Genomic DNA, 15,809 nt, shown 5'->3' with positions numbered 1-15,809 from the left:
AGAGAGAACTTCCGGGTCCTTCGTCCCCCGCCCCCCCCCCCCCCCCCTTCACCCTTACCGTGGTTTTGCTTGGAGTCCTGGAGTTCCTTTCTCTTCAGTCGTTTTGGTGTACTCGCTTTTTTTTTTTTTTCTCGCTTTATGATTCGGAGCGTTAGCTTCCCCCACGACATTTCAGGACGTTTCAGGCCTTCTGCTCTCCTCTCTCCAGGCTACCACGAGGCAGGATTAAATTGCTTATCCACCCCGTCCCCCCCCCCCCTTCTTTCAGAGCAGTACCCCAGTGCTGAACGGGAAAGGCAGACGAAGTTTGCTGCCTTTGAGACACTACGCTCTTACTCCAGAGCTCATGGTCTGAGGGCCCGGCCTAAACATTAAACTACCTTTGTGAAGGGCCTTTTTTATTTTGTGAGGTCCTGGGGGAATAGGGCACTACGGTGTAATGTCCTTGAACTGTTGCTAATTATGCCTGTCTTCAAGTCTGCTTACCTTCTATGCTGTTATTTCTTGCAATGCGAAATCTCTCCTTCATTCCGGAAGCAAATTACCAATTAAAGTAATTTACTTGCTGAGGGTTGGATTGAGCGTTAGTGTATTTAATAAGGACGGGTCGGGTTTTGGAGGATCTCTCAAATTTTGGGCTTCAAGGCTATGTAACATGTAGGAACATTCGTTGAACTTAACCACAGCTAGCCCGTAAGGAACCTTTGCTTTAATTCTTGATTCATTAAGTGGTGACTAGAAGAAGCTTGGCTTCTCAGTGAGTGATGCACAGTTTTTGGGTAGTGGCCTGTAAAATGGATAGCAATGTGTTGGTTTGAAGAACCATGTTGGTTAAGTCATAGTTTAACTGTTTTGATGGGCAACTGGATCTAATTTTGAGGTATATGTTTCTAGCATCTCTGAAAGTACTTAGAGGTTATTTTTACCTCCTGAAAGATAAGTGTGCTAAACATTCCTAATCCTCTTAATTATCATGTTGGATAAACAGGGTGAGACACTTAGTAAATGGTTAAACAGAAAATTGTTTCTTACTCTCTTTAGGTTAAACCAATAAATAATAGTAATAAATACTATTCTCACAAAGTCATGGATGACCTGTATATAGAGGGCTGAATATTTTTTTTGGTTGCACGTGTGTGGAGGAGGGGCAGAGAGAGACAGGGAGAGAGAGAGAGACAGAGAGAGAGAGAGAATCCCAAGCAGGCTCCTGATAGTGTGGAGCCTGACAAGGGGCTCGAACCCATGAACTCTGAGATCATGACCTGAGCTGAAATCAAGAGTTGCTGCCCAACGATCGAGCCACCCAGGGGCCTCTGGGCTGAGTACCATTTAATCACCTTTTCTTGGAGTGCTGAAATAGTTTACAAATTACTGTTTAGGGCACCTGGGCACCTGGCTGGCTCAGTCTGTGGAGCATGCAACTCTTGATCTCAGGGTTGTGAATTTGAAGCCCATGTTGGGTGTAGAGATTACTTAAACGTAAAATCTTTAAACACAAAAACAAATTACTGTCTAGAGTGATCCAGGAATGGAATACTGTTACGGAAGATGTAGCAACTGACTTAAAACAGCTCGCAGATAGGGGAAATCTAATGGGAATAGGGCTGCTTTTGCTTAGTGTGTACTTTGAACAGATGTCCAATTGCATAATGGCCCATATAATAGAGGGTTTTTATTTCTGATTAAAACAAGGTAAAATGATCATTTATTTTTCAGGATTTCACTAGAGTACTATTGGGAGAAAGTATCATGGAAGTTCTGCGCCCACAGCTTATAAGACTTGGTGGACGGATTTACAGAAAAAATCCCATCCAAGAACAGACTTATCAACATGAAGAAGAAGATGAAGACTTCTATCAAGGTAATCCTAGTTGCTCTTGGGTCAGATTAGTACAGTGGTCTCTGAATTGTGGAAGCAGTGTTTTGTTCTGTTTCAAAGTGTTCTTTGTGAGCACTGAAATTTGAGATGTTTGGCCTCTACCTAGCTCCATTTGTGTGGATGTCTGAGGGGACTGATTAGTTTCAATTTGATGAGCCATTCTCAGTTGCAGTCTGTAAATCATGTTTCATCTCTGTGCAGAGACAAAAATGTAATAAGGGGTAATTTTAATAAACTCTTAACAGCAGCCATTAATATTCTGTGACAAAATTAATTTCCTTTACCTGTAAAGTTGTGAAGTAGTATATATAAATTGTTGAAATAAATGAAATATGCATTTTATCCAGTGCCCCAAAATGTTAGCTGTTACTACTGTTATGTTGTGATTTTTCTTTTTGTAATCATATAGACATTTCCAAATATGTGACTAATGTAACTTTATTATTACGTAGGGATGATTTTAAGAAGTAAAATAAACAGTTGAGATGGATTATGAATATATATATTTTTAAGTTTACTTCTTTTGAGAGAAAGGGAGAGAGAGAATCCCTCAGTGCCGGGGCCCAATGCAAGGCTCGAACTCACAAACCGTGAGATCGTGACCTGAGCCGAAATCAAGACTTGGATGCTTAACCAGCTGAGGCACCCAGGCGCCCTGATTATGAATACTTCTAAGTCAATTAAATTGGGCTTGGGTTTAATGCATGAATAGGGCCTTTCATGTTCTCTGCTTCCTTTTCCTTTAGGTTTTTAAACTTTTTCATCAGTCCCTAAGCCTTGGGGGTTAGTCTTCCCTTTGGTTTTCCCATTGTTTTCCTTTTGCCTTGGGGACTTGATCTCCTTTATTTGACCCTCCTTTCTCTTTGGCTGGCCTAATGGTGTAAGTTCTCCTGCTATCACTGCTATCTCATTCACTGAAGTAATTTTGTCCTCATACTAAAAACTGCTTACTTGCACATTGTAAGAGGATACTTTATGTTATGTGAATTACATCTCCATAAAAAATAGTAAAAAAGTTTTATCGTGTCTTATCTTTCTGGGAGAAAACAGTTAAATAGTGGTACGTATATACTACTTTAACAGGGTTCTACGACTGGAAGGTTTAACATAGTCACATGTTTTTTATTTTTCTTCCAAGAGCAGATCAGGAGGAATCTGTCAGAGCAGTGTTCTGCAATGTAAAGTGTTTGTACATGTGTATTTTTTTAAACCTTGAGAGTGGTTGGCAGGTGGGGAGAAGACTTCTCCGCAGAGCAGCAGCTGTGAGTGAGGTGTGATGGTTTCTCTGCAGGCTTCGTGGAGTGTGCAGAAGAGCCCTGTGATGCCTACGAGGTGGTGCAGACCCAGCAAGGTTTCCGGTGTACCGTGAAGGCCCCCAGCCTGCTCTACAAGTGAGTGAGGCCCCCAGCTTCACGGGACATACTGACAGGAAATTCAGCAGGAAGATGACTCTTTTCTACACTTTTCTGCAGTGCTTGATTACTAATGACAAAACAGTTTAGTGTTTTATATCCTAGAATTTCTAAGGACTGATAATGGATCAGTTTCATCATTCCAAATGTATCACCAAGTCCTGTTACGTTTTGTCTCTTAAATTTGTCTTTTGAATCGACCACTTGTCTCTTTACGGCCACCCTGCCGCATCTTCTGTGAATTACTTCAGCCTACTTACTAGGCACATAATTATTGTTCTCCTCCCAGTCAGTTCTTCACATTGAGGGTAGAGGCGTCTTTCTAAAAGGCAAATGTGATTACTTTATTACCTCTGCTTATATCTGCCAACATTTTCCATTGAAGATGGAATTCTCTTCCATTGGAGTGATGGCCAAACTCTTGAACATGACTTGCCAGCCCTGCATTTTCAGTCACAACTCACCACTCTTTTTCTGGTTTTGCACTTAAGCCTAGCTAGTTTTCTTCAGTTCCTGAAGTGTGCAGTGCTCGTTCCTGCCTTAGAGCCTTGACATATGCTGTTCCCTTTGCCTTATACTCTCTCTTCCTTACCTAGTTATATTGTTAAATTCTTCTTTCTAGGGAACCTTGCTTCATCCTTGCTCCAAGGTTCATCCAAGAACCTTGAACCTTCATCCAAGATTCTAGGGAACCTTGCTTTCCACACTGATTACTCTACCATATGTTTTTGTAACACCCTCTACCTTTCCTTTGTAGCACTTTTCAGTTATGTATATTTATTTGCACATTATATGATGTCTTCTCCACAAGATGGGAGACTTCTGGAAGGCAGGACTGTGTCTGTTCGATTAATCTCCGGTGTTTGTCAAAGACTGATGCTTTCTTCAGGGTCATCTTTATGAATTTGCTCAGAAACTTTGTGATCACTTCACTCTGTGCTTACTTAACATGATTGCCCACATTCTGTCTCCACAGTAACATGGTTAGCTTAAGTGGTTAACTGGCTTCTTTTGGACTTACACCTCTGGATATAGGCTGGTTTAGGAAGTGTGTAAATTGTTATTCTGTGTTGTACTAGGTGAATTAGGTCTGTTCAAGCTCCTCTGTGGAGGAGATCTACAAATAGGGAATCCTATTCCCTTTAAGCTCCCAGAGGCAAATCATTTCATTTTCGCCAATCTTGAGAATATTCTGAAACACCTGTTAAGGATGAAATTCTTCTCTTGGCATGTGGCCAAATGGGAAACCAAATGCTAAACCTGACAGCTCATTTTCCTTTAAGGTTCCAGTGACATTTTCTTCTAAGAAACAAGATTTTAGAAAGTCATGTTCAGTTTCCTGGTGAAATCAATGTAACTGTTTTCCTTAATGTGTGTGTGTATTTGCCACCACTTAGGTGTGTAAAAATTCCTTAGATGTCTGATTCCAACTTGATCTTTTGAATTCTATATATTCTAAGTATTCATTATGTTCTAGGTGACTTGCATGTTAGATTAGTTATTAGTTCTGCTCAATTGTAACTAATAGACAGTATTTATTAGGAAGATTTTTTTTCTTATTAATAATCTCTTTAGGCTTATTTGGATCAAGGAATAAATTTCTTGACCAAATTAATTTATAATGATATCTTAATAGTAGTAACACCTGTCCATGGACTAGATGTAATTCTTTAGTTCTCTGTGTCAGGTACACATTAGAGTCACCTGGAGAGCTTTTAAAACTCTCTATACTTGGGTGTACCGCAGACCAATTAAACAGAGTCTCTGGGAGCTGGATTCAGGCATCATTGGTTTTTGAAGCCCCCCAGGTGATTCCAGGGCGTAGCCAAGATTGAGAACCACTTGATCTGGTTGGATTTTCTACCTTAAGGAGTCACCTTTTCACTGTGTATCTTTTTTTTTTTTTTTAATTTTTTTAATGTTTTATTTTTGAGGCAGAAAATGACAGAGCATGAGCAGAGGAGGGGCAGAGAGAGAGAGAGAGGAAGACACAGAATCTGAAGCAGGCTCCAGGCTCTGACCTGTCAGCGCAGAACCCAACGCGTGGCTCGAACTCACAAACCGCTAGATCATGACCTGAGCCGAAGTCGGACGCTTAACCGACTGAGCCACCCAGGCGCCCCTTCACCGTGTATCTTTTATTGTAGTGAATGTTTTAGATTCCTCATGTAAACCTTTTTTGAACCTGGCAGTAGTCTTAATTGGAAGGATGCTATTTGGGGATAGCATAGAATATACCGAGCTATGTACCAGTCACTGGGAAGCCCTTTTATATATGATCACGTTTAAGCCTTACACCAACTTTGTTGTACTTAGGTATTATTCATTCCATTTTTCTAAGTGAGGAAGTAGGCTTAGAGTGGTTAGATGACTTGCCCAGGATTTGAGTCTAAAACTTCTTTAACCTCAACTACTTCCTCTCTAAAATGCCTAGGCTATTAATAATACTTTGAGCCAGCTACTTTTTGTGTTTTTTAAAAATATTTTTATTTTTAATTTTTATTTATTTTTACTTTTTAAATTTAAATTTTAGTTAACATACAGTGTAATATTGGTTTCAGGAGTAGAATTCAGTGACTCATAACTTTATACAATACCCAGTGCTCCCAGCATCCATCTAGCCCATCTCCCACCCACTTCCCTCCATCAACCCTCAGTTCTCTATCATTGGGAGTCTCTTATGGTTTATTTCCCTCTCGTCTCTTCCTCCCTCCTTCCCATGTGTTCACCTGTTTTGTTTCTTAAATTCCACATATGAGTGAAATCATATGGTATTTGTCTTTCTCTGACTGACTTATTTAACTTAGCATAATGCATTCTAGTTCCATGCACATCATTGCAAATGGCAACATTTCATTCTTTATGATGGCTGAGTACTATTCCATTGTGTGTGTGTGTGTGTGTGTGTGTGTACACACCACATCTTCTTTATTCATCAGTCAGTGGACATTTGGGCTTTCTCCATAATTTGGCTATTGTTGATAATGCTGCTATAAACATTGAGGTGCATGTACCCCTTTGAATGTGTTTTTGTATCCTTTCAGTAAATACCTAATAGTGTAGTTGCTGGATTATAGGGTAGTTCTATTTTTAGTTTTTTGAGGAACCTCCATACTGTTCTGCAGAGTGGCTGCACCAGTTTGCATTCCCACCAACAGTGCTGGACAGTTCCCCTTTCTCCACATCCTTGCTAACACCTGTTGTTTCTTGTGTTTTTAATTTTAGCCATTCTGACAGGTGTGAGGTGAGATAGCTCATCGTGGTTTTGATTTGTATTTGCCTGATGATGAGTGATGTTGAGCATCTTTTTGTGTGTCTGTTAACCCTAAAGATTTTATTTATTTATTTATTTTTTTAACATTTATTTCTGAGAGAGAGAGAGAGAGAGAGAGAGAGACAGAGCACAAGTGGGGGAGGAGCAGAGAGAGAGAGAGGGAGACAGAGAATCCGAAACAGGCTCCAGGCTCTGAGTGGTCAGCACAGAGCCCGACACGGGGCTCGAACTCACAAACCACGAGATCATGACCTGAGCCAAAGCCGGACGCTCAACCAACTGAGCCACCCAGGCATCCCGTTAAAGATTTTATTTTTAAATAATGTCTATGCCCAACATGAGGCTCAAGTTCACAACCCCAAGATTAAGAGTTGCATGCTCCACCCACTGAGCCAGCCAGGTGCCCTAAGCCAGCTACTCGTTAATAGGCTTCTCTACTAGCCACATGCTAACAACAGTAGCCTGGTTGAAAGTACCCTTATTGGGGATCCTGGGTGGCTCAGTCTGTTGAGTATCTGACTCTTGATTTTGGCTCAGGTCATCATCCTGGGGTTGTGAGGTTGAGCCCCAGGTTGAGCTCTGCACTGAGCATGGAGCCTGCTTAAGATTCTCTCTCTCTCTCTCTCTCTCTCTCTCTCTCTCTCTCTCTTCCCCTCCCTCTCTTCCCCTCTGTCCCTCTCCCCTGCTCCCACACACGTGCTCTCTCTCTCTCTCTGTCATTAAAAAAAAAAGGTAAGTACCCCTTATTGATAAGGCATGGAAAGACTAAAGCCTGACAGAGTTGGTGGAATAGACTCTCTAGCCCAACACAGACAAACCACTGGAGAATTGTGTTTCAATCCTCTTCTAAACATTTGTTTTTTAAACCAGCTTACTACAGTGCATCTTAAGGGAGATAATTGGGCTGGTTATTCCATTTAAAAACAAATGCACAGTCTTAGACCTAGTCACTCATGTGGTTGGGTACTGTAACTGAAGTCATAGAAGGTGAAATATTGTTGATGATGGGAAGTTTTTTTCTCTTTATGGTCCTGTCTTTGCATCTTCAGTGCTTTATAGACTCTGAAACTTTTCTCCAGGGATCCAATAGTCTCTTTACTTTAACACATCTAATTACTCTGGGTTCCAGAAGATAACCTTGGATTGTCAGAACTATTTATTCTAGGAGGCCCAGGCAAGTAATGTAAGCGAGTCAATAGATGGTGGAATTGGAGTAGATGAAACAGAGTAGGGAGTGATGGGGATTGTGATAAGCTCATGTTCCATTTTTAGGGACTAGAGTAAGCTCCAGTCTATTGCCATGAGTTGTCAGATCTTCTAATTTTTCTAAAGAACCTGGAAATCTATATTTTTAGGTTAAATTTCCCCATTTTTAGGTGAAATCTCCTGAACAAAACATGTATTGCTGAATTCAGCCTGAGGGTTACATATTTATTCTTTTTGCTTTTGAAGCTGTTCTGAATAATCTGTCCTGAATGGTGGACCCTTCTCTTTGCCAAGCTCTTTACCTTTATTTCATTTTATTATTACTTAATATTTATTTTGAGAGAGAGAGAGAGCGCAAGCGCGAGCACGCGCACATGCATGCATGAGCAGGTAAGGGGTAGAGAGAGAGGGAGAGGAAGAATTCTAAGCAGGTTCTGTGCTGTCAGTGCACAGCCCAATGTGGGGCTTGATCTCATGAAGTATGAGATCATAACCTGAGCTGAAATCCAGAATCAGACGCTTAACTTACTGAGACACCCCTGTGCCCCAACCCTTATTTTATTAAGGATAATTCTTGCAGGATGAACTCATAATATAGTTAATTTGCTCTCGAAAGGACGTTTTCCCTAAACTGTAGACCCACTGGTTGCTGGGAGTGCCTTTTGAGACTATGCCAGCTTTCTTTTTACTGAATTGCAGACCCAGATTTTGAATCTAACTTTGAAGAGCAAATAGGTGTTGGGTGTGGTTATTTTGTTTATATGTTGAACTGACTCTAGGGCATTATTTTGCCAATTGGTGTATTGCAGCACATTATATAAAGCTATATGACTTGTAATTTCCTCTACAAATATTGAGCCTTTACTGATGCACTTTTCTATAAGGGAGTATCTCTGGCTACATATGATTTAAATATGTAATTTTTTATTCTGATGCATTTGACTTACTATCCTTCCATTAATTAAATTTTCTCTATATTATAGGCATATAGTTGGAAAGAGAGGGGACACTAGGAAGAAACTAGAAGTGGAAACCAAAACTTCTATTAGCATTCCTAAGCCTGGACAAGAAGGAGAAATTGGTGAGACTTGGTATATGTGTGATATTTGCAATCACTTTTGCATGTGTATGGAATACTGTGAACCCAACAGAGGTGTTCAGTGACTATATTCTTTGTGTGTGTGTGTGTGTGTGTGTGTGTGTGTGTGTGTGTCCATGGGCAGAATTGAATAGTGACTGTATTCTTTATGGGGTTCTTTGGCCTTTTTATGATACATTAATTGGGCTTTTTATAAATAATCAGTATCAGTCTCCCGATGAGGGAAGATGTAGTTATACACCTTTATCTTGATTGAGTACCTGGGCCTTCACTTTATACTTTACCATGCACTGATGTTATAAAGCTTCCAGATTTTGTTGTGTAATAGGAGAATTCTTCTATGCTTTCCTAGCTTGAAATGGAGTTTGTGAATTGTTTAAAGTTAGAATTCGAGGAAAACCAGTGAGGTCAGCAAATCTGAAATCAAGTTCAGCCCTTTTCAAAGGTGTTGTCTTGTTTTTACCTTGCTTTGTAGACTGGGAAGGATATTATAAAAGCAATGATTAAAATAACAACCTGATTCAAGTAACTGCTCAAGTGAGGAAAAATAGTTGAGTATAAATCAAGTCAGAAAGTGTCTGCACTAAGGAGGCATCACAATCCCAGACTTTAGCCTCTACTACAAAGCTGTAATCATCAAGACAGCATGGTATTGGCATAAAAACAGACACATAGACCAATGGAATAGAATAGAAACCCCAGAACTAGACCCACAAACGTATGGCCAACTAATCTTTGACAAAGCAGGAAAGAACATCCAATGGAAAAAAGACAGTCTCTTTAACAAATGGTGCTGGGAGAATTGGACAGCAACATGCGGAAGGTTGAAACTAGACCACTTTCTCACACCATTCACAAAAATAAACTCAAAATGGATAAAGGACCTGAATGTGAGACAGGAAACCATCAAAACCTTAGAGGAGAAAGCAGGAAAAGACCTCTCTGACCTCAGCCGTAGCAATCTCTTACTCGGCACATCCCCAAAGGCAAGGGAATTAAAAGCAAAAGTGAATTACTGGGACCTTATGAAGATAAAAAGCTTCTGCACAGCAAAGGAAACAACCAACAAAACTAAAAGGCAGCCAAGGGAATGGGAAAAGATATTTGCAAATGACATATCGGACAAAGGGCCAGTATCCAAAATCTATAAAGAGCTCATCAAACTCCACACCCGAAAAACAAATAACCCAGTGAAGAAATGGGCAGAAAACATGAATAGACACTTCTCTAAAGAAGACATCCGGATGGCCAACAGGCACATGAAAAGATGTTCAACGTCGTTCCTTATCAGGGAAATACAAATCAAAACCACACTCAGATATCACCTCACGCCAGTCAGAGTGGCCAAAATGAACAAATCAGGAGACTATAGATGCTGGAGAGGATGTGGAGAAACGGGAACCCTCTTGCACTGTTGGTGGGAATGCAAATTGGTGCAGCCGCTCTGGAAAGCAGTGTGGAGGTTCCTCAGAAAATTAAAAATAGACCTACCCTATGACCCAGCAATAGCACTGCTAGGAATTTATCCAAGGGATACAGGAGTACTGATGCATAGGGGCACTTGTACCCCAATGTTTATAGCGGCACTCTCAACAATAGCCAAATTATGGAAAGAGCCTAAATGTCCATCAACTGATGAATGGATAAAGAAATTGTGGTTTATATACACAATGGAATACTACGTGGCAATGAGAAAGAATGAAATATGGCCTTTTGTAGCAACGTGGATGGAACTGGAGAGTGTGATGCTAAGTGAAATAAGCCATACAGAGAAAGACAGATACCATATGGTTTCACTCTTATGTGGATCCTGAGAAACGTAACAGAAACCCATGGGGGAGGGGAAGGAAAAAAAAAAAAAAAAAGAAAGTGTCTGCACTAAGCATCAGTGTGAACCAAGGGCACAGGCTTGTGTGGTAAAATGGCTTTGAGTGAAGGGCACTCACTGTAGGGACAACATTTTACAAAACTCATTCCAAAATGATAGGACTTTTTCAAAGTCCAATAAGCATAGCAGCCACCAATAATGCATCTTTTATAAATACCCATGGGTTTTATTAAGTCTTAGGAGAAAAAAATTACTAGTCTTCTCATTTTGTAAGCATAATCATCATGACAGATAAGATGCAGTTGACTGTAGAGCTGTGCTGTCCAGAAGGACTTTCTGCAATGATGGGAATGTTCTATACCTGCATTGTCCAGTACGGGAGCCACTAGCATGTGTGACTTTGAGTGCTTGAGATGTGGCTGGTATGACTGAGGAACTGAATTTTTAACTTCATTTAATTCTAATTCATTTAACTTTTAATTTAACTGGGTGCATGTGGGCTCCTGTATCGGACAGCAGAATGCTAGAGTTTTTCTCAGTCCTTTGGTAACATCAGCAGGTGTTAACATAGGAACTCTAATGACATTTTTGAAGAACTTTCATTAAAATAAATATTCAGCGCCTGTTTCCGATTCTGTGTCTCCCTCTCTCTCTGCCCCTCCCCCGTTCATGCTCTGTCTCTCTCTGTCCCAAAAATAAATAAATGTTGAAAAAAAAAAAATTAAAAAAAAAAAAAAAAAAAAAAGGGGCGCCTGGGTGGCGCAGTCGGTTGGGCGTCCGACTTCAGCCAGGTCACGATCTCGCAGTCCGTGAGTTCGAGCCCCGCGTCAGGCTCTGGGCTGATGGCTCAGAGCCTGGAGCCTGTTTCCGATTCTGTGTCTCCCTCTCTCTCTGCCCCTCCCCCGTTCATGCTCTGTCTCTCTCTGTCCCAAAAATAAATAAATGTTGAAAAAAAAAAAATTAAAAAAAAAAAAAAATAAAATAAATATTCAGCTCATTAGAATTACAGATGGAAAAATCCAGGTCTTTCCTTAAGTATTAAAGTTCAAGCTGCAAATACTGAAGTAATTTTATAATTGCAGTAAAGGTTATTTCTTTAAAAAAATTTTTTTTAATGTTTATTTTTAAGAGAGAGAGAGAGAGAGAGTGAGCAGGATGACTGGGGGAAGGGCAGAGAGAGAAGGAGACACAGAATTCAAAGCAGGCTCTGGGCTCTGAGCTGTCAGCACAGAGCCTGATGCAGGGCTCAAACCCACCAACTGTGAGATCATGACCTGAGCTAAAGTCAGATGCTTAACCAACTGAGCCACTCAGGCGCCCCAAGGTTATTTCTTTATCTGTTTTTTTTTTCCTGATTGTAGATTAATACAGGCTTTCAAAAGAACAAAAGCTTATAGAAATTATATATATGTATAAAGGGAAATGTTTTAAAAAAAGTATAAAAGGAAATGTCTTGTAATATGAACCTCAGACATAATCACTGTTAACAGTTGAATATATTCCTCATTTTTTCTATCTGTATAGTAGCTATAACAACTTTTATTGCAGTAAAAATTATAACATGGTATAAATGTGGAGTTCTTAGGCATTTTAATATGCTGGAGTCATTCCAAAACTTATCCAGAAAAGGGTAGGCAGGTTGTAAAGATTCCATTTTGACTTAGAAGGCACAAATATTTCAGTGTGGAAACCCGTGTGTCTAATCGTTAAAAGTAAGAATTTAGTGGAACTAATTTAATTGGAAAACGAGGATAAACTGGTTATTGGTCTTGTAGGGAAGTATAGTATACAGAAAAATCAAATTTATTGGTTAGAGTAAATTGAGTCGTAATGTGAGACTAAGACAGGTTGCACTGGTGTGGTATTTGCTTTCGTTTATTCATTTTCTTTTGCCTCTCCTAAAACTAGAGAGGCTAAAGAAGGGAATGATCTAGTAGGTTTTAATTTGTCCTCTTGGCAAGGATCTGGTCGTCTAGGCTGTTTTGAAGTCTCAGGATATCAGAAGATGCTTCTTTTCTTTTTTTTTTTAAATGTTTATTTTTGGGACACCTGGGTGGCTCAGTTGGTTTAGCATCCGACTTCGGCTCAGGTCATGATCTTGCTTCTTGTGAGTTCGAGCCCCGCATTGGGCTCTGTACTGACAGCTCGGAGCCTGGAGCCTGTTTTGGATTCTGTCTTCATTTCTCTGCCCATTCCCTACTCATGCTCTGTCTCTCTCTCTCTCTCTCTCTTTCAAATGATTTACATTATATTAAAAAAAAAAAAAGTGTTTATTTTTGGGAGAGACAGAGACTGAGCATGAGCCGGGGAGGGCAGAGAGAGAGGGAGACACAGAATCTGAAGCAGGCTCCCAGCTCTGAGCTATCAGCACAGAGCCCAATGTGGGTCTCAAACTCATGAACCATGAGATCATGACCTGAGCTAAAGGCGGACGCTTAACCGACTGAGCCACCCAGGTGCTCCTCAGAAAATGCTTTTAAAATGATACTGTCAGGGCACCTGGGTGGCTCAGTTGGTTGAGCATCCAACTCTTGATGTTGATTTTGGCCCAGGTCATCCCAGGGTCATGGGATTGAGCCCTGTGTCGGGCTCCATGCTGAGTGTAGAGGCTGCTTAAGATTCTCCTTCTCCCACTGCCCCTTTCCCCCGCTCAAACGCGTTCTCTTCTCTCTCTAAAATAAAAAAATAAAATTATATTGTCATTGTTTAGAGAATTGGTTTTTAAAAGTTTAATGTCTGGTTCCTGAATGGCTCAGTCAGTTAAGTGTCTGACTTGATTTTGGCTCAGGTCGTAATTTCAGTTTCATGAGATCTGCACTGACATCCCAGATCCTGCTTGAGATTTTCCCTCTCTTTCTGCCCCTCCTCTGCTCGCATTCTCTCTGTCTTTCTCAGAAATAAATAATAAATAAAGAACTTAAAAAAAAAAGTTTAACGTCAATGCCTTTAATTCTCTTTTTCCTCTGTATCCCATGTTGTAGTCACTAGATCAGCTGAATTTTGGTCTTCTCAGATATTAGTGTTTGTAGAATATTTCTAACCTCATCATATTTGATCTTTAGTCAATTATTTGATCAGTTTTGAGGCATTTTGGGAAGTCACTCTGAGCACCTTTCAGTGCCCTTTTCAGTTTATTGTGTTACAAAAATGAAAGCATCTCATTGGTCTGTCTTTTTTTTTTTTTAATGTTTACTTATTTTTGAGAGAGAGAATAAGTTGGGGAGGGGCAGAGAGAGACAGTGGGGGACAGAGGATCCAATGCAGGCTCTGCGCTGACACCAGAGAGCCCTACACAGGGCTCGAACTCATGAACTCACATCATGACCTGAGCCGAAGTCAGACACTTAACTGACTGAGCTACCCAGGTACCCTGGTCTTACTTCCTACCAAACCACCTTTTTTTTTTTTTTTTTTTTTTTTTTTTTTTTTTAAGTTTTTAAATTTATTTTGAGAAAGACCATGCGTGAGCAGAGTAGGAGCAGAGGGAGTGGGAGAGAGAGAATCTCAAGCAGGCTCCACGCTTAGCACTGAGCCCAAGATGGAGATAGTGAGATCATGACCTGAGCTGATATCAAGAGTTGGGCACTTCACCGACTGAGGCACCCAGGTGCCCCCCAAACCACCTTCTTAATAAAAAAGAATAGATTTAACATTTTGTACTAGATGTTTACAGAAATAAAACATAAAGACGAGTTTTAAGCTTCCTTTCCTTCTCCTTTTCCTTTTAATTTCTCACCAAATTTTTGGTCTCTGGCAGAGGTAATTTCTACTCTCCTTTAATTTTGTCTCTGTTTGCCTTTGAACCTCCTTTATCAGCATTTCTGTAGCACAACATTTGAGTATCTACCACGCATAGATAGATAGATAGATAGATAGATAGATAGATAGATAGATCCCTTCACTGAGCATTTGAGTCTTTTGGATTCTCCAAGTATTCTGTCTGATAATATAAATAATGTCATTAGAAAACACTGTATCTCTACTTATGTTTTTTGGCTATTACTCCTGTCAGTTTTTTCCTTCGGCAAATGGTTCTCATGCTGTTAATCCATTCATTCATAATCTACCTCTTTTCCTGGATATTTCTATCTTGTTTCTTTGTAATAAAATGGCTGTGATACTTTCATTCTTAGAAAAGGTTGTTTTTATTGAAAATTTCAAGTGCTCTAACAGAGAGTGTTAGGATAAATACATGGAATTATCTCTTTGCCTTCTGCAGTTGCTTGGAAGGACAAGCTTTGCGGTCTTTAAAGCACATAGCCCATTTTGCTGCTGTTACAGTTAATACCTTAATATTTTATATCCTATTCAGAAGTCTGTCTTTAACCATTTTAATAAATAGTCTGTTGAGGGGCACCTAGGTGGCTCAGTTGGTTAACCTTTGGACTTCGGCTCAGGTCATGATCTCACAGTTCACGAGTCCAAGCCCTGCATCAGGTGAGCTTGAGCCCTGCTTTGGGCTAGCATGAGCCCCACTTCGGATGAACCCTGCTTCAAGTGAGCATGAGCCCTGCATTGGGTGAGCCCCACTTCTCTCTCTCTACCTCTCTGACCCTGGTGGGATTCTCTCTCTTTCTCTCTCTCTCTCTGCCCTTGCTCACTTGCGCCCTCTCTTTCTCAAAAAATAGTCTGTTAAAATGCCAATTTTGTTCTTTGTTTTTATCTTTTGCACCTTTCCTTAGTTGCTGTTTTGAACCACGCCCTGCCAGTTCTACAACCTAGAGATTTAATCTCTGCTTGCACAGAGATTGTATTATCCCTAAATGATTTTCTTTCTTTGCAGACAGTGGTCTGTGCTTTGTGGCTCCCCCACCAACTTTCATTTATACATAAAGACATAGTCTAGATCAAAGAAGGCCGGATTATACCAAAACATGGGCATTTGGTATCCATCCATATAATGTAGATAAAGATAAAGATTTTACTTTAATTTTCTGTTTTCATACTTTTTTTTTAAGTTTATTTATTTTGAGAGAGAGAGAGAGAGCGAGTGAGCTGGGGAGGGGCAGAGGGAGAGGAAGAGAGAAAATCATAAGCAGGCTCCACACTGTCAGCACAGAGCCTGATGCGGGGCTCGATCTCATGAACCATGAGATCACAACCTGAGCCAA

At 40.3% G+C, this 15,809-nt stretch overlaps 1 protein-coding gene across 9 annotated transcripts in view; it reads left to right on the top strand.

Annotated features, from left to right (window-relative positions):
* The window catches only part of ASCC1 (activating signal cointegrator 1 complex subunit 1), a 146,447-nt gene that overhangs the window by 38,871 nt on the left and 91,767 nt on the right, over nucleotides 1-15,809 (top strand). For 4 of the 9 annotated variants that reach the window (XM_042961255.1, XM_042961256.1, XM_042961257.1 and 1 more), the window contains 3 exons: nucleotides 1,717-1,861; nucleotides 3,171-3,270; nucleotides 8,755-8,852. In XM_042961255.1, the coding sequence (XP_042817189.1) occupies nucleotides 1,750-1,861; nucleotides 3,171-3,270; nucleotides 8,755-8,852 (310 nt within the window). In that variant the 5' untranslated portion in view covers nucleotides 1,717-1,749. Of the gene's footprint in view, nucleotides 1-53; nucleotides 220-271; nucleotides 554-581; nucleotides 694-1,716; nucleotides 1,862-3,170; nucleotides 3,271-8,754; nucleotides 8,853-15,809 lie in introns of those variants that run through there. The other 5 variants (XM_042961252.1, XM_042961253.1, XM_042961251.1 and 2 more) reach the window with 3 other exon arrangements.

The sequence above is a fragment of the Panthera tigris genome, chromosome D2, assembly GCF_018350195.1.
Source record: "Panthera tigris isolate Pti1 chromosome D2, P.tigris_Pti1_mat1.1, whole genome shotgun sequence".
NCBI classification, from domain to species: domain Eukaryota; kingdom Metazoa; phylum Chordata; class Mammalia; order Carnivora; family Felidae; genus Panthera; species Panthera tigris.
This window is presented reverse-complemented; position numbering and strand designations above follow the sequence as displayed.